The sequence below is a fragment of the Notolepis coatsorum genome, assembly GCF_963971535.1.
Source record: "Notolepis coatsorum genome assembly, chromosome: 18".
Classification (NCBI taxonomy): Eukaryota; Metazoa; Chordata; class Actinopteri; order Aulopiformes; family Paralepididae; genus Notolepis; species Notolepis coatsorum.
Genome location: NC_140182.1, coordinates 48810254 through 48830150, shown reverse-complemented (window position 1 = coordinate 48830150; position 19897 = coordinate 48810254). Strand labels below are relative to the sequence as shown.

The following is a 19897-nucleotide window of genomic DNA, read 5'->3' as shown; positions in this document are numbered from 1 at the left end:
CCACTCAGCCGCCCATGACCCTTCCTTCTTTTATAGTTCCCTTGGTAGCAGGGATGAAGGAGAGAAGAGGAGCACTAACAAAACATTTCAGGATATACTCTGCTGAGTAATAATGTAAGAGGACTTCCTGTTAAGTATTGCTGAGTATGTCATCAAATCCAATGTGATGCTCTGAGAAAATAAATGTGGATGTACAAATAGTTCAGATGGCAGATATTGACCACGTTCACACGGTGGCCATTTACGGAATCCCAACCTGAGCATGACATAAGAGCAAAATGGTCACTGGGTGAATATTGCAACGACCTCGGGCGCCTAGACTTGCTAGCTCTTGGCTAACGGGTCAGACCCTTTAGTTGACTGGTTACCGCTGTCGCCTGTGGCCTGGGTGACCTGGGTTCGATTACCGGCTGCTCCCTGAATTTGCTACAATATGGTCAATTATGAAGGGGAGATGAAAATATCATGTGGGCATCCGTTACACCCAAGAACCCTCTAACCAGCATGTGAATTAAAACACTGTGGAGCTGTGTCTGAGGAAGAGTTATTGTCATAGTCCAGAGTGGAACCAAGCTTGGTATTTAGCAAATCCCAGTTCCAGTACGATGTAAACGGGAGCGCCATTTTACAAAGGCACAAGAGGCCAGAAGCTTTGCACAAGGTATGAAAAAAGTAATAACAACAAGAAGCCGTCGGCGATATGTCGGTTGATGTGAGCTGACAAAAATACATTTGTGACGACGATGATTCTGGGAAATCGACCACTAAAGATAAGTGGATAAAACAATAAAGAGACATGGCAGGCAGACCAAGGCAACCGCTGAGTTAAAAACAGCACAGAAGGGCAAGGCAACATGTCGTTTGTCACCCTGTTCAGATTCCCAAGGACACAGTGCTGCATATCTGGAAGGGCCTCCCCGCAGACTATCGGGTGGAGCTCAGCAGAATCACCAAGGCCGGCCACAGGGTCCTGCTGGCGGCCCCCTGGTACATCAACCACATCGCCTATGGCCAGGACTGGCGCAATTCATACACTGTGCAGCCACAGAACTTCTCTGGTGTGTCCAAGGCCAAGACATATACTTTACTAGTAACATGCACTGGAAATATACTTTACTAGTAACATGCACTGGAAATATGCTTTACTAGTAACACGCACTGGAAATATACTTTACTAGTAACACACACTGGAAATATGCTTTACTAGTAACATGCACTGGAAATATACTTTACTCGTAACATGCACTGGAAATATACTTTACTAGTAACATACACTGGAAACGTTACTAGTAAGATACACTGGGAATATACTTTACTAGTAACATACATTGGTGTAGTTGCCTGCTGGTGATGGCTACTTAATACACTTTATTAGTAACAAAGTGGTGGTGATGGCTACTTAATACACTTTACTAATAACATAAAGTGGTGGTGATGGCTACTTGTTGTACTTTACTTACAAAGTGGTGGTGATGGCTACTTAATACACTTTACTAGTAACAAAGTGATGGTGATGGCTACTTAATACACTTTACTAATAAGTAATAACATACACTGGTGGTGATGGCTACTTGTCTGGTGGGAGTTGTCTTCCGCTGTACAGAGATAGATTATGGTGTATGTTTTGAAAATCATGAACACTTGTGGCTATATTTGATTAAAAAAAAGTCGTCCTTGGGTTGAATAACGATTTGTCAGGTAGAGGTATTCTATCCGTGTGTTGATTTGCTGTGGTTTGACTGATGCGAGTGAGGAATCTGGCTGCTGTATTAAATTACACTACCTTACCCTTTTTAGTTAGAAACTATACTGTTCAAATGTGTCATGTTGTAATTCAGTAACAGATTTGCAATCCAGTTATTGGGTTGTTATTAATAGGACAAATCTGTTTATGTACATTGTTTTTACTTTCCCTTCACAGGTACTGAGGAGCAGAAGAAGCTGGTGATTGGCGGTGAGGTTTGCATGTGGGGGGAATACGTTGACGCCACTAACCTCTCTCCGCGTCTTTGGTAAGAGACCAAAACCATAAGATCATGACAGCGGTCGACGTACTGTAATCTGAATTTAAAGCAGGAGTCTGTGGTTTGCGTTCCCAGGCCGCGGGCGTGCGCAGCTGCAGAGAGACTGTGGAGTGACGAGAAGCAGACGACCAGCGTGGACCGAGCTCGTCCGCGCTTACAAGACTTCCGCTGCAAGCTGCTGAGGTACTTACCGGTAGCTCTTGAAATTACCTATAGTAAAATCTATAGTATTCCTCTTGTTTTTTTCTTTTCTTCAACACTATTAGGGCTGACTCAAATGCTTCGAAACTTCAATCGTTGCCACTGTAATCAATCACTATTCCAATGCTTCATTTTCTTTGTTTGTGGTTGTGTATTGCTGTTTTTTTACCCCTCAAATGTGCCAACATCAGCATAAGAAACGGCTTATAGGAATAATAATCCAACGTTAAGTTTCAGAATCTGTCCTTCTCAGACACACAGTATCATCTGAACTTTCAGAAAACATGTCTACCCCACAAAGGTTTAATTGCGGTGGGTAACGGCTCTCTGAAGTAAGAAGCTCTAAGAAAGAAGCTTACATTATTTGATGATAAGACATGTACTACTGAAGATTCGGAGCCCAAAACTATGGTAATCGGGACAGCCCTACATAGAGATATACTACAGAATTGTAGTAATTCACCATAGTATTTCCTGTAGTGGAATATTATATACATTTTAAAGAAGGGAAGGAAGGTCTTGCCAAGTACATTTACAGAACCAGGGATGTATTTTCTGCATTCAACCCATCCTAACTCTGTTGGGAGCAGTGTGGCAGCCGCAGTGCCCGGAGACCAACTCTAGTTCTAATGCCAGTGCCTTGCTCAAGGGCAACGGCAGGATTATGCTTGGCATGCATGTCAACATATGGTGAATCACTAGTATTCCAGTGGTTTTACTACATTTCTATAGTGATTTGTTATAGTATTTCTATAGTTTGGTTTCATGCAAAGGGGACTATAGCTTATTTCTTTGGATGCTATGGACTGTTGTGGTTTTAATGCTCATTGCATATTCATGTCCTTCTCTTTGTCTTACTTTCCAAGGCGCGGTATCCAGGCAGAGCCTCTCTTTATTGGCCACTGCAGACATGAGTACCAGGGCGTTTGACGGTGTTGGATGGATAAACACATACTTGTCTACAGCTGTACTGTACTGTACCCATTCTGCAATCTGTTAATAAACTTTTCAATCAATCAATCAATTAATACATTGGCAAAGTAGCAGCGACACATTGAGGACTGTTATCTGAGGTTTTCACAGCTGTTCTTGTGGAATAACTTACTTGGGGTTAAAGGTGCTATAGATAACATTCAGTCACTAGATGTCTCACTAGAGCAGTGGTTCACAAAGTCGGGGTCGCGACCCAAAGGTGGGCCGCGAGCAGCCACGGGAGGGCCGCAAGATGATTTAAAAAAAAAAAAGTCAATTTTTTTTTTGTCAGGCCACTGAACTTAGAAGCAGGCCAGGACAGTGTTTCTAGTTGTATTCTAAAATTCTATTATATTGTATTCTAAAATGTGACTATATGGTTTTATATTAACTTAATAAATAAACAAAAACGAAAAATCTACTTATTTCAACGAACATTTCAAACAGATTATGCACATAAAACGCTGAAAACAACCGAAGCAACAATAGTATTTTAATGAGGCTATTATTATTATCATTATTATTTTGCAACAAGTTAGCCCTCTCATAAATAGCACATATAAATGAATAACTAACTTGAACTAACTTAATAGGATTGAAGTGATGGCCTTAAAAAATCGGTCGCCTGACAAAAAAATAAAAAATAAAAACTGACTGTGCATTGGGCTGCGGCTCTCTGACGCCTTATTTTCTGGGTCCCGGCCTGAAAAGTTTGGGAACCCCTGCACTAGAGCAGTGGTTCCCAAAGTCGGGGTCTTAATAACTTAATAGGATTGAAGTGATATTTGGCTTAAAAAATCGGTCGCCTGACAAAAAAAAAAAAAAAAAAGCCAGACGATGTGCATTGGGCCGCGGCTCTCTGACGCCTTATTTTCTGGGCCCCGGCCTGAAAAGTTTGGGAACCCCTGCACTAGAGCACCAGGGTGTCATTCCAACCAGGTGCATTCCACGTGGGGAAATGGGAAGTATTGGACTTGGATTTTTTTTATGATACATTTAAATACTTTTATTCCGTACCTTTCTAAAAGCTCTCTGAATGTATATATTTTTTTTCTTTAAACGATTACTCTACATTACATTTGTGTCTATAGCACCTTGACATCTTGAAGAAAAGGAGCGTGCACTGTAACAATACATCTCAGGGATTACACAACTAAATTGAAGTGAATTACATTATTTTGAGTATTCTCAGTGGTGATCTTTTTATAAAGTATTTTTTTAAATATTTTAGCTGTACAGTAATAAAGTCGTTTGGTGAAAATCTGCATAGTAAATGAAGTGCAGCACTTGTATTACATACTTATATGCATTGGTGGAAAGTAATTAAGTACAATTTCATTGATTGATTAGCTTGATATGTTATTTCGGACAAATGGGGGCCACTTGACTGCAAATTCCCGGGCTGCTTTTGTTTGTCCGCCCCTGCCGTCTAGGCTTATTATTAATAAATAATACAGGGTGATTCATTTAAGGGTAGGACTAACACAGGTGCTGGAATCCTATGGTTATTGTTCTGATTCTTCTTCTTGCTGTTTTCTGCCTTAAAAGTATCTGGAGCTCAGAGCCCATACTGTACTGTAAGTCCCAGATCCAACCCCACACTAAGGCAAAAGAAACCTACTCACTACTCGCCAGAAGCTCCATAAGTCACTCTTTCGGTTGGTTCACAAAAATGTCCCCACCCTCTAGCGGCCACAGATTTCACCCTAGAAGGTTGAAATTGGGCATGGAGGTTGTGTGTGTGTGCGTGTGTACACTAACGTCCATATGTTTGCCATCCAGTTGTTCTCAGGACAACAACCAAAAACAAATCGTCAAGTCTCCGAAAAGTGACGTCAGCTCATACCCTCTATTTTCATTGGTCCGCATTTGTCATGTGACCCTAACACCCCATAAACAGTTATGTTTAATAAATAATCCTTGATTTTTACCATGATAATAGAACCGCCTGGCTTCATTTAATGATGTGTTTTTGTTATATTCTTCATCTGCTGACTGCAAATAATACATTTGTTTTTAGTTAAACTCATGGCTGAGGTATACAAGTGTACAGAGCAGTGTGTAAAGCCTCATGATTCGTCTCTTCACTGTAGTCAAGGTGAGCCAATAGTTACACACAGTTGCATATAATACACTGAGGGGTCACTATGATTTAAATGGACTGCCTTTTACAACTTATGCCTCACATTCACTCATATTCACACCAACGGCGGAGGCAACCATACAAGGTGCCGACCTGCTCACTGAGAGCAGTTAGGGGTTAAGTGTCTTTGCTCAAGGACACTTTGACACACTGCCAGGAGGAGCCAGAATCAAACCGGGATCCTTTCGATCACCAGACAACTGCTCTGCCTCCTACATAATTACAGCAGCCTCCTGTTAATTACAGCTCTATGAAATGATGTACTGTAGATAAAAGAAAATAGCAATACCTCGTCTTATAGGGACTGCTACCTTATCACTTCATTGAGCTGTAATTAACACAACACAAGATTTCAATGTCCTCGATGACATTACTGGTGGCCATATCCAAACTAATTTACTCTCAATAACTGTTGAACTAAATGAATGTGTGCAAAACTGTTATATGGCCACCAGTGATGTCATCTGGGACATTGAATCCTGAAGCTCAATACAATTATAAGGTATTGCTATTTTCTTATCTAAATCATTTCAATTAACCCAACACAAGAATTTAATGACATCACCAGTGGCCTCAAACACGTGCTCTCAATAACTCAAACTAAGAAAAACGTTTTTGGATGTGTGAGATTATGTGCAAAATAAATCTGCATTGTTTTTTGGTCAAGTGCCCCTTTAAGACCGTATGGATAACGGGTGAAGCTGTTGACTACTTTTTAAAGCTTGCATGGTATTTCTTGGTCAATGTATCTGTCTCCAACACTTTTGCATTACAATAGTAAAGCAGGCTGATTAACTAAAGAACGCCCTACATTGATTGCAAAGTTTAAATTAATTGATTGAATTTAATGTGATTTGATCTCAACTTTGTGTAGATCTCAAGTCATTATAGTGTATTTGGAGCACAGTAATGTGCAAAAGATCCAGTGTGCATAACTGTGAAGGAGGTAATTTCCACCCTACATTGTGGGGAGCGATTTGAGTGTCTAGAAAAGCGCTATATAAATGTAATCATCATTCATTCATAACAATTGTAAAATGCGTTTTTGCATACCTGTAGATACTATATATCTGTACATAATATCCTTTACCTACTCTTACTAGTTATACCACTGGCCAGTATGACTTACAGTACTACCATAGTGTCTTTATACCTATATCACTGTACATATTAATACTATAACATTGTACATGCATCTGATTAGCACTATTACTCAGTAGTACTAATTTATATATTTTATATCCAGTTTAATCACCTGTACATTGTATAATGCTATTGTACTTTACTGTTACATTTGCACTCTGGTTAGATTCCATTACATTTGTTTTCATTGTACTGTACTTGTGCTGTATAATGACAATACATTTTAATCTAATCTAAATGGCACAGGGAAGCATGTCTAGTCTTGGGCCTACTTTACTTGTACATGCATCTGATTAGCACTATTACTCAGTAGCACTAATTGATATATTTTATACGCAGTTTAATCACCTGTACATTGTATATTACTATTGCATTTTTACTGTTACACTCTGGTTGGATGCCAAACCTATTTTCGTTGTATTGTACTGTGCTGTATAATGACAATACATTTTAATCTAATCTAATAACATGAAATGGTGCATTTATATAGCGCTTTTATCGAAAGGCTTTATAATTTCACTCACCGATTCATTCACAGACGGTGGAGGCAACCTGCTCATCGGGAGCAATTAGGGGTTAAGTGTCTTGTCAAGGACAAGGACACTTTGACACCCGGGAGGAGCGGGATCCGAACCAGGAACCTTCCGATTACCAGACGACCGCTCTACCTCCTGAGCCACTGTTGCCCTACCTACCAGAAGTTTCTAGATGGCACAAGTTATTTGTATTTTGAGGTTCAAGGCAGAGTTACCCTAATCATTACATTTTACAGTATTACATCCGACTCTTCTACTGCACTCCTGCCCAAATGTGGTCATTCTAAGGGACATTTTACTCCCCGCGATAAGCCCCTTGGTGCCTTTGTCAGCAGTAACACAGTCTTTTAAGATCAATCTCCCTAATGTTTAATTGACTTGTTGAATTGAGCCGACATGTCTTTGATAGGGACTGAGTCCATTGATTTTCCTCGTGTTGTAGGTGGATTAGGGTAGTGGCAGCGGTAGCAGATGGCAGGGCGGACAATCCCTGGTAGCATAGTGCTGACGCCTCAATCCTGCTCCCACACTTCATCCATCGGACCTGAGGGGGGACCACAGAAGTAGAACCCTGCCTGAGTTTAACCACTTCATCCAGTGGACCTGAGGGGGGACCACAGAACCCTGCCTGAGTTTAACCAAGACAAGGCAAAACAATAAATTATTATTTTTGAAATTACTATTTTTAGTAACTTTAGTAACTGGCACATTGGGTGCCGGCCATTAGACAGGTTGTCGGGCCAGCTTTCCATTACAAACGTTCACTGTGTGTCACGTTGTTTGTAGAGCTAAACCTATATTTTATATTATAGCTATGGATCCAATATCATTGTCAATTGACAGTATGAACCTTCCGTTCAATATGCTATAAAGAAAAAAAAATCCATTGATATGTTCCCGTTTTATACCGTGGTGAATATGAGTGTTATATCGGAATGATCTGGGATAATTCCTGTGAGGCTATTTATAAGGCGCAATGCTAATAACGTAAAATATATGGCGTTTCGTCCCTACACACGCTACAGTAAAAAATCCAAATGCATATGTTCAGTATTATGTTCCATCATGAATGCATGAAAGGGGGGGGCGGGGGGGTCGTTTGTGATTAATTGATTGCCAATAACGGCATTTGTTATTACCACAACATACACGTTATCTGGGGTATGGCTATGAAATCCTTGCACGATCAAGCTGAAATTGACGTCAAATTGCTCTTACCTTTGGCCGGTTGGATTCCAAAAATAATTTTCCAATTATTTGATTTCCATCTGATAGATCATAAGTCCATTTGGCACACGCCATAACCTTATACAGCATAATGAATCCGGCGTCCCAAAAAGTATTCCATGCAATCTGGTGAAGCCCTCGCTTCAGGCTAACAGAAAAGTCCGCCCGGAGCGTTGACAGTGCGCTGTCTCTGCATTCTCAAGACAGCGCCACTACCAGGATCTGGCCGGTACTGCACTTTCGGAGTCCCAATATGTCTTTTCCAGGCAAAATACAGCTCTGTGACATGGAATAGGATATTAACACTTTAATCGCCGAAGACGCTGGGCAGCGTCTTTCCCCGCCATGCTTATTCTGCCGAAGACGCTGGGCAGCGTCTTTGATATCAATATTTCAAAAATCTGTGATCGAAATCATATTTCTCCCCCGGAGACATATGTACTGTTGAGCCCCTCTCAACTATCCAACGGTTCAAGAGCGCCATCTGGTGGCCGATCGGTGGATCGCCCAAACAGGAAGTGATGCGGATGAAGTGGTGCTCACCCATATTTCGTCCGGGCACTCGCTATCGTTAGCGGGACTCCATCTTGACACACTGGACCTCGATCGGTTGCAAATAACTCGATAAACAACATGATTTGGACGTATATACTATTATACAACCTGGAAATGGATCGGATATTTCTACATCCCATAATAGGAATATTTCAGTTCCACGCTCATCGTCCAACGGCGCGAGGAAGATACGGTAAGATCCAGCGTTATTTTTCAACGTGTTCTATACTAACTGCTCTAATGATCATATCACCCACACTAGATGAATGATATAACGTTGGCCACGGAATTATAAACGACCCCCCGCCCATCCGGTCAACATCAGATCATACTTAGTAACTCCTAGAAGCACGTCCAGTTGAAATTTTTTATCTCGCACAGATTCCTATCAAACTGTATTTCATCATCAATATAATGCATTTGGGGCTATAAATCAAGTTCTGGAGAAAGCTGCAGAAAACGATAAAAAGGGGGTAAATGTCGTGGTTCAGAAAACCATGGCTGGGGTGGGTTGATGTATTTCATGTATGTTTTTTATTCTATGTATGTGTATTCTATGTATGTTTTGTGTTCTATGTTTTTGTTTTTTGGTCATGTTTATTAATAAAAGCAATGGCAATATTTTCGAGGCAAATGTATACAGTCATAGATACTCCTCAAAGATTGCACCAACTACCATGTCAGATATAATAGTAAATTCGTGGAACATTAAAGGCTTGGGAAATCCTATTAAAAGGAAAAAAATGTTATCCCTTCTAAAAGAAAACAAAGTAGATGTGGCTTTTTTACAAGAAACATATTTGTCAGACACTGAACACGCAAAGTTAAAAAGAGAATGAGTAGGTCAGGTCTATTTCTCATCATATAAAAGTCTGTTTTGATTAACAAAACAATACCATTTACAGTAGAAAAAACAATTACAGACCCAAACGGACGGTTTGTCTTGGTTTCAGGCTGCATTTGGGGAACATCCATTACTTTTTTGAACATTTATGCCCCCAATGCCGATGAACCCACATTTATGTCTGACATGGTGTTGCTGTTCAATGAAAACTGTAAAGGTTTTGGAGTGATGGCGGGAGATTTTTATCTGACAATGACAGCATTGGATAAGTCTAGTCAAACTAACCATAGCTCCAAATCCTCAAAAGTTCTTCAAGGGTTATGTGCAGAAAGTGGCCTAATTGATGTCTGGCGTGAATTACATCCAGGCATTAAAGACTACAGCTTCTTCTCAAATGTACATAACTCATATAGTAGAATAGACTATGCCTTTATTTACTCAAAATATATATACATGATAAAGGAATGTGAAATTAGCCCAATCATTTTATCAGATCATGCCAGAATATGCATGACGATTCAGTTTAATAGGAACAACTCGTTCACCAAACAATGGAAATTTGATAATTCATTACTCCAAGATGAAGAATTTAAAGTAAAAACGCGAACATGGATTACAAACTACATAAAGGAAAATAATGACCCCCTCATTGACCCTAACATTATCTGGGAGGCTGCAAAAGCCACTTTAAGAGGACTAATAATTTCATATGGTTCATTTAAAAAGCGAGTAAAAAGAGCACAAGCACAAGAACTTGAGAGAGAAGTAATAAGATGTGAAGCACTTCATAAGACAGCGTCTACAGAGGACAATTGGAGACAATTAATTGTGGCCAGGGCCAAATTAAACCTTAATATTTCAAACGAAATTACAACAAAAATGAATTACGTTAGACAAAAGCATTACGAATTTGGCAATAAACCAAGTAAATTACTGGCCCATCAATTAAAGAAAGAACAAACTGAAAGAACTATTAAAGCAATTAATCTCAATGATAATATAACATATCAACCTAAAGAGATTAATCAAGCTTTCTTTGAATTCTACAATACACTTTACAAATCTCAACATTCTCATTCACAAGAACAACTGGACCAGTACTTACAAAATAAGAAATTGTCAAAATTGTCTGAATTAGACCAGCAATACCTTAACTCATCATTTACAAAAGAAGAGGTTCTGGCCACAATAAGTTAAGTTAATGCCCATAAATAAAAGCCCAGGACCAGATGGTTTTTCTGCTGAATTTTATAAAGAATTTTGGACTGAACTTCATCCCATTTTTATGGCAATGATGTATAATTTCTGTCACAACAGAATACTCCCTCAATCAATGAACCTAGCACATATCACAGTATTGCACAAAAGTGGCAAAGATCCTTTAAATTGTTCATCATATAGACCTATTAGTCTTTTAGATCACGATTACAAGATTATAACCAAATTATTAGCAAAAAGACTAGAAGATATTTAGTCTAAATTGATTAATCCAGACCAATCAGGTTTCATAAAAGGGAGATATTCTGCTGACAATATAAGGAGACTTTTAAATGTAATAAATCATTTGGACACCAGTCGGAGCCCTTCTCTGCTCCTATCACTGGACGCAGAGAAGGCCTTCGATAGGGTTGAATGGAACTTTCTTTTTTCTATACTTGACAAGCTTAATATGGGACCAAACTTTATCGCTTGGATTAAAGCAATCTATAAAAATCCTAAAGCAGCTGTCATTACCAATGGAGCTTCCTCTGATTTTTTTGCACTAACGAGAGGGACAAGACAAGGATGCCCACTGTCGAGTTCACTCTTCGCGATGGTGATTGAATTGCTGGCGTCATGTGTACGAGACAATATTAACATTAAAGGACTGAAAATGAATAAGGAGGAACATAAAATATCCTTATACGCAGATGACATTATTTTATACATAAAAGACCCAGAACAGTCCTTATCACACTTATATAACGAAATAGAACAATTTGGAAAATACTCTGGATATAAGTTAAACTTTAATAAATCAAATGCTTGTCTCCTGCATATGACCCCAACCGAAACGATGTATAAAACATATCCTTTTAATTGGTCTCCAGAAGGGTTTAAATATTTGGGAATAAACATTACACCGCAACTAGAGAACTTGTACAGGGAAAACTATTGTCCTCTTATAGAAAAGATAAAAACTGATTTGTGTAAATGGTTCACGCTCCCATTATCTCTGCTGGGAAGAATAAATGTAATAAGAATGAACGTCCTTCCAAGACTACATTTCCTTTTTCAAATGTTACCATGTTACTTATCTACAGAATTTTTCAAATCTATGAATAGACCCATCTCAAAATGTATTTGGTGCAACAAAATGCCTAGGATAAAGTTATTGACACTTATGAAACCAGAATCCATGGGAGGTCTCGGTCTCCCCAACCTCCAACATTATTTTTGGTCAGCCCAATTAAGAAATGTACTGTCATGGTCGTTGGGAAGACGGGACTCACAGTGGTTTCAGTTAGAAGCTAAATTTGTTGACCCGTTACCATTGGACTCTCTCATATTTATAAAACAATTTAAAAAGATAAGAAACATAGGTAATTGCTTCACTGTTTTTAACACACTATGTGCTTGGAAGGACTGCTAAAAAAAACTGGGTATCACCAATTGTACCTCCATATACTCTCCTATCTATCACAATCCTGATCTAGATAAACATCTACGATCAATTAATATACTCAAATGGGCTCAGTTGGGGATAAGTCAATTCAAAGACCTGTTTCATACAAATATGCAGTTAAAATCATTTATGGATTTAAGAACAGAATATGCCATCCCAAATACTGATTTCTTTAAATATTTACAAATGAGAAACATTATACACATACTGAGAAGAGAAAATAAACTAAGACTAGAATTACATGAAATAGAAGAAATACTAATGTCATCGACCACAATTAAAGGTAAAATGAGTGAATTTTATGACATCTTCTCCAAAAAATGTCACTCATCTTTTTTGCCTTTGTTGAGGATCTGGGAGACAGACCTAACCATGAAATGTGAAGAAAATACATGGCTAAATATTTGTGATAGAATACACTTTCCATTTACAAGTAACAAAATCAAAGAAGCTAATTTAAAATGTATCCATAAATTGTATTTAACTCCAATAAAAATGCATAAAATGTCTAGAGATAATTCAATAAACTGTCCTAGATGTAAAACTAACGAAGGAACATTTCTACACATGTTTTGGCACTGTGATAAACTAAAACGATTCTGGAATTGTATTCATTCATTTACAAAATCTGTATTAGAAACGGAATTTGACTTGTCTCCATGTGCCTATTTACTTAATGAATTACCAGAGATCCAGATGGATCCAAAAAAATATAGACTGCTGATTGTTATAACATACTTTGCCAAGAAATGTATTCTCCTGTTTTGGAAAAATGACTCTTCGCCCACTTTTGAGATGTTTCAAGATCAGATATCCCAGCTTCTTCCATTGGAGAGATTGACCTTGGAGGAGCGCGGCCGGGGGTGGATGTTCCGGGACCTTTGGTCTCTGCTGTTTTCTCAATTGAGCAGAGGGGCTGTTGATTGATACGGCTAGTGGCGGTATGTGAATATATCCGCATGCTGTCGCTGGCCGTGTCGATTGGTGGTTTTGCTGTTCGGTTGGGGGAGGGGTGGGGGCCGGGGGTCTTGGGATGTCTATCCCCGGTTGTGTATTTTTTGGAGGTGGGTTTCCCTAGTGGAAGAAGTTGTACAACAGACGCGTAAGAGGCCTGTCTGTTGTATAACAATGATGTTGTTGTTGTCATTGTTGTTATTATTTATTATTGTTTATTGTTTATTTAAAAATACGTATGAGAAAAAATGAACAGTGTAAACAATTAACTCTGAATATAAAAATATGAGAAAAGCAAACAAGACGTGGTCTCGGACTGGTGGGGGCCCCTGATTCGAGGTCTTGGTGAGTCGGAGTGTTAAAGAGGCATGATGCTCTGGCTCGCTGGGGCGCCGGATTTGGGGTCCTCACGGGGTAGGGACCTTGGTTGTCGATACTGGAGATGACGGGTGCTCAAGTAATCTCGCCTTATGGTACATACATGTGGGTATATGCATGTATATATGTATATATATGTATGTGTGTATATATATATATATATTCTTATTAATTTATATATTTAATTTATACATGACTATTTTATTTTTCATTATTCTGATTTAACTGATGGTCTTGTCATTGTCGTTATTATTATTATTATTATTATTATTATTATTATTATTATTATTATTATTATTATTATTATTATTATTATTATTATTACTGTTATTGTCCTGTGATGTCTTGTTTATTAGTATTGTTATTGTATTGTATTGTCTTGTTTCATGTTGAAAAGGGAAAATTAAAAAAAAAAACGATAAAAACATACTTATACTTTAGACCGTATTTTAGTATGAATATGTGAATGAAAAAGTATAACGTTGCTACACCCTGAACAATAGATATAGGACGTTGAATGGGCCATAGTAATGTCAATTTAGCAATACAATTTAAAAAGTTATAGCCCTGCAAAGAATGGGAACTTCTCCATGTTAAATAGGGCTGGCGAGGGATGGTAAATTATGAATTTAACCCTGGCGATCAAAGTGTTAATATCGAAAAAAAGGAAAAAACGACACAAAAACGAGAATCTTCGTTTCCGGCACTCAACCTCTGGGCCACAGAAACGAGAATTCTTGTGAACAGCAACCAAAGGGTTAACTGTTTGGAACTTCCCACCAGTCAGGACAGATGAAACATGCCCAATTTGCCGCTGTTGACTAAAAACACACCTCTTCAATCAATTATGAAATAATAACAACTAACCTTATTACTGTCTTTTACTATTATGTACCTTACCACTATGTACTATCCTTATACTACTACCTACCATGCTTATATGTCTATACTACTATCTACTATGTTACTATCCTTATACTACCTAGTACCTACCATGCCTATATGTCTATACTACTATCTATTTTGTTACTATCCTTATACTACTACCTACCATGCTTATATGTCTAAACTACTATGCACTCAGAGTGTAGCACTCAAATTCAACACTATTTGACGAACAACACCTCTTACCCTTAGCTGCCAGAGTTGTACCCTTCCTGCTGACTTGTACACGATTTGTAAGTCGCTTTGGATAAAAGTGTCAGCTAAATGTGAATGTAGAATTGATTATTTTCATATCAAAATGAGTGGTTCACAGGTACATTGATATTGTCCACTTTTCTGTAATATCAAAATCAAAAACTAAAATATGGATGCTATGGAAAGAACTTTTTAAAATTCACATTATCTGAAATTATGATGCAAGGGAATATATAATAATGATAATATAATAAGTATTTTCTGAGATTGATAGCCCAAGTTCCTATTATCTCCAAATATGCTATCGCTTTCAGTGCCTTGCGACTGGCACCTGTTACCTGCCTGCAAACGAGGCCACCGACCACTTAAAAAGTTAATCTCACTCTTTGACAATAGCTGACATTCAGGGAGATTATATATAAAGCTCCTTAGGCTGATACATAGATTTGTGAACTTGCATTCAAGGGCATCCGCTCAAGGACAGGGAGAAAATATGCATTGTGTATGTAATGTGTGCCAGTTACAGTATTGTGATGTGAAATCTTGGTTGTTCCTATAATGGAAAAGTGAATAGATTAAATACAGTTATAAAGCTATATTAAAGATAAAGACACTCTTCATCCATGTAATTCACACATTTTTCGGGATAGAAATAAAGTGATGCATGTCCAGTCATCTGCAGACTTCCACCATCAGAAGTATTTCTAGTTAACACAGGTTCATCTTAAAGGAACACGCCAACATTATGGGAAATGCACTTAGCGTCTTCTCCATGAGTCAGACAAAAAGATCTGTGTGCTCAGTAGAAAGCTATCCGACTGCAAACTGGTCTAGCTTAGCACAAATTAATGGAAGTGAATACGGACCATTAGCCTAGCTTAAAACTCAAGGGAGAGGTGTTTTTGATCAATAGCTAGGCTAGCTGGTCCATATCCGCTTCCATTCATTTGTGCTAAACTTGGCTAGCTTGCAGCCGGATAGCTTTCTACTGAACGCACAGACAAGAAGACCGATACCAATATCCTCTCTGACTCTGGAAAAGACGGTGAGTGCATTTACCATAATGTTGGCATGTTCTTTTAATCATCCACCAGACTCATGGCAGTTGGCTGATTTTCTTTCCCATATCAGTGTGGGGTAAATACGAACTGCATCTCTAAAGGGAAATGCATTATTATTAGTTTTACTCCAGTGTACTGTTTACAAATATTACCAACATAAACAAACCTTTGACAGACACAAAAGACAAAACACAGCCAATACTGTAGACCTGGGGAGTCACATGATCGTTCTAAGACCCGCCTGCTTCTGGATTCATTTTTGCCTCTGGTCTTTTACCATAGGAGTTTCTCAAGGTAGTTGGGTTTATATGGTTCCACTTATTCAATTGGTCTGACATTTGACGGGAGCTGAGTTGAGTATAATTAAATGAGATCTGCGTTTTTACATTTGAGAAAAACAAGAAAAAAGCCATGGGTACAAATACTGTTTACCTAATGCAAAAGGACCTACATTTGAAGACCAGTCTTGAAGATTGGCTACATTTATGGGTACTGTAGTAGTAGTTACCATGGAAACAGGATTTTCTCAATGATTAAGTAAAGAAAATCACCTTTATTGGTTGTAACAGTATAAATCAAGGATTATGAACCTACACAATACAGTTTGGCTATATACTTTATATTTCAATGGGTGGCTACAATGGGGGGTAATCACAGGTGGAACCTCACTCCCCAGCTCTATTGGAAACTATTATATTCAATAATATTTTCCTGTTGTACAGTGTTCGTCCTTGTATCAATCAACATTGAAAACATGTCTCCGTTATTATTTTTAATTATTTTTGGATCAATTTGTTTACATTTGGATCACAGAGTGGGCCTTTTAAGTGTGGCTGGATGATGGATTTATGGAGTCCCATCACAGTGATCAGGAGAGGAGAGATCTGACAGTTATCCCTCCTTGCCTAACCCCACAGCAGCATTCTGCTGATGGCAGCGGTAACTCAGCCAGTCTATCTGCTGGACAGTCAAGAGATTAACAACGGGGAAGCAGGTAGGACCTAGGTCACATTTCATCCCCACTATGACATAAATCCTCCTTCATTCCCATCGTTCACTCCTTCGTCTCCCGTTCGCACACATAAGACTTTCACGACAGATCATATATTCAAGGCCAAATCATCATCAGCCACCTGTATCACCTATCCCGGCATTTCTCATCTCCAGCGCCGTAGAACACCAACAGTAGTTGACAAGTAGCCACAAAACATGACTTGCAGGCGTGTACCTTGCACGCTAAGGCATCGCTGTGTGCAGATGAGGATGATCAGCTTTCCCCTGACGTGGAGGTAAGACAGGTAATCCATGCTGCTCCCCTTTCTCACAGGCCAGGAGGCTGAGACACTGACGCTGAGTTGTGTGACTATGCAGGGTTGGGTCTCCAGGTCGCAGGCACTTCTGAGATCAGACTGGGGGGGGGGGGGGGCCTTTTTATGCTTTTTGGGGGGTTTTGGTGATCAAATATTGAATATTGAACTATAATAATCAGTGCAGGAGCTCACTTATCCTTGAAAGACACTTTTATCACTGACTTAAAAGGCCCATACATCTCCATAAATGTTCAGGGGGGAGGGAATAAGTGCTTACCCTACAGACCCCAGGAAGTGCTGTATATTCTGTATTGTTTAATATAAATGCATTTTTTATTCCAATCCCAATTTGTATTTGAGATTCGCAAATCCCATTGGACTTGACTTCTTCGTGTCCCTCAATGAGTAATACCAGCATTCAACTGTATGCGCCACAGCGGTTTCTATCATCATCATCATCATCATCACCACCCACGCTATGCATAAAATATAGGTCCGTGGAGAGGCACGCTGAGGAGGCCGTGCAAACTGCAATGGAATATGGGGCATCTCTCTCTCTTTACCTAATATTTGTATTCTATCCTGACATTTTTCAGTTGGAAGGGCAGTCTATATGCATAACGGCAAACAAAAAAAATATATTTTTATATATTTTTTCAAAAAGGGCACTTTTTTTATGAGGCTCAAAAAGGCAGGTGCTCAAGCACCCCTTGGGCTCTATGTGTGCACGTGCCTGCTACCTACTATGCTAATATGTCTATACTACTATGCTCTCAGAGTGTAGCATTCAAGTTCAACACTGTTTGACAATCATCACTTACCCTTAGCTGCCAGAGTTGTAACCCTTCCTGCTGACTTGTACACAACTTGTAAATCACTTTGGATTCAAGTGTCAGCTAAATGACTAATGTAAATGTAAATTAGTCAAATAACTTGAATAATGAATGAATGAAGTTGCTCACAGCCTCACACAGCACACTTAACCATATATTAAACTATGGTCCATAGGGCCCTGGCTACTAGATTAGTAAGACGCTACTTTAGAATTGGAAAGAGAGGGGGGGGGGGGGATTTATTCTTGAGAATAAACTACATTTCAGGTGTGGCTATCGTAAACCTCATCAGATTATATGGAGCCGACGCAAACAATGAGTTCAGAGTTCAAATGTTCCTGTGCCGGGCCATGGCGACCCTCCTCAGACTGATGAGCATTTCTAATCCGTTTACACACTAGTTTAGGCCAACAGAGAGAGCCCTGTTCTGGACACAAAGTGGCCCGTCTAAAATCAAGACGTGAAAGAAGCCATTCTGTGCAGCAGAGAATCACTTTAGTGCTTCTAGTGTAGTTGTATTCCATTGTAAGTGAGTGCAAATCTGACCAGACTACAGCTGATATAGTGGTGGTGGGAGAAAACAAGGGGTGCTTGTCATAGCGGCGGTGTTGCAGCACAAGAGAGAACTGTACAGAGAACAGCAAGGACAGGTGTTGCCGTCTCTGGCTTTTCTCAGTTTGTCCCACATGGTGTAATACCTTAAGATAAATCCACAACAAAGGGGGAAAAGGCAAATCTCTGACTCCACACACTAATCACCAGTAAATTGCGCATGGCTCACTAATCACCAGTAAATTGTGCATGGGTCACTAATTAGGCAGCCCCGGGGGTTCCAAAGAGCAAGCACCATATGGTAGACTTAAGGGTCAACCCTTTACTGCTCTTTCAATCCCAGGAGGACTAATTGTTTTTCTTCTCATCGCCGCCCCCTCCCAGGATCCCCTCTCAGGGGCGGGGGGTCCGTGTTTCATGGTAGTTTAAGCTACTTTGTTGATTTGGGTCTGGCAGGGCCACACGACAAGGGTGCATGGCGCTAAGTGACGTTGGCAGGACCAAGACAACACAGGAAAAACATGTGAACTGCAGTGTGAGGCTTTTCACGCTAACATCATGCCTGTATACATTAGTTGTACTCTGTACTTGTACCTGTGTGCAATGGCAATAAAGTTGAATATAATCTAATGTAACCTTGCAAGAGAACACAGGCCTTTTAGCGAATAACACACCGTGCATCTCTGCGAGGAAGCGCTACAGCTGCCAGGGAACAGCAGGTGATGAGGGATAAGAAAACATGGTATTAATGTCCTGTACAGCCTGCGCTGCGACACGTGCGTCTGAGGCCACATTAGATTAGCATGACTCACACACACTGACTCAAACAGAAAGATGTATGGATTAGTTGATGAGGGCAAGAAAGCTGTCCAAGGTCCGAGAAAGAGGCTAGTGAAAACCCAACAGGGAATAAAGTGGAAACCGGTGTTGACTGGGACTGATCAGACGTGAAATATTTGGGATGATAATGTCAACACTAAGCAGCAGCATCATAACTCAATTAGTCATTTGATGACAAGCCAGCGGGGAAAGAGGAAAATGCCTGGATATTTTCCCTCCATTTCCTCTTCTAATTTTCACACTTGTTGAGTATGGTCCTCCCTCTTAAGTGCTGTGACTGATTGATTCACCCCTTATGGACAGTAAAGATTAAGAGGATGACAAATCAGCATTTGCTTACACAGCGCCTGGCGCTAATCTTATTGTCTTCCTTCAGGGAGCCCCCCAGACGACATAGGCTCACTCGTTCAGTCTGGCACACAGATAGAGAGAGAGAAAGAGGAGGTGGCAGACGAGACTTCTCCTTTGACTGCAGTGACCACATGTAGCAACCAGGAGGTACTAAGTCCAGGACATCAG

General features: G+C 39.6%; 1 protein-coding gene across 1 annotated transcript in view; it reads left to right on the top strand.

Annotated features, from left to right (window-relative positions):
* The window catches only part of hexa (hexosaminidase A (alpha polypeptide)), a 38287-nt gene extending 33157 nt beyond the window's left edge, over positions 1 to 5130 (top strand). The window contains exons 11-14 of the mRNA XM_084334588.1: positions 878 to 1058; positions 1922 to 2012; positions 2100 to 2207; positions 3092 to 5130. Of these exons, the coding sequence (XP_084190714.1) occupies positions 878 to 1058; positions 1922 to 2012; positions 2100 to 2207; positions 3092 to 3155 (444 nt within the window). The 3' untranslated portion in view covers positions 3156 to 5130. The remainder of the gene's footprint in view (positions 1 to 877; positions 1059 to 1921; positions 2013 to 2099; positions 2208 to 3091) is intronic.
* Positions 5131 to 19897: the final 14767 nt, after the last annotated feature.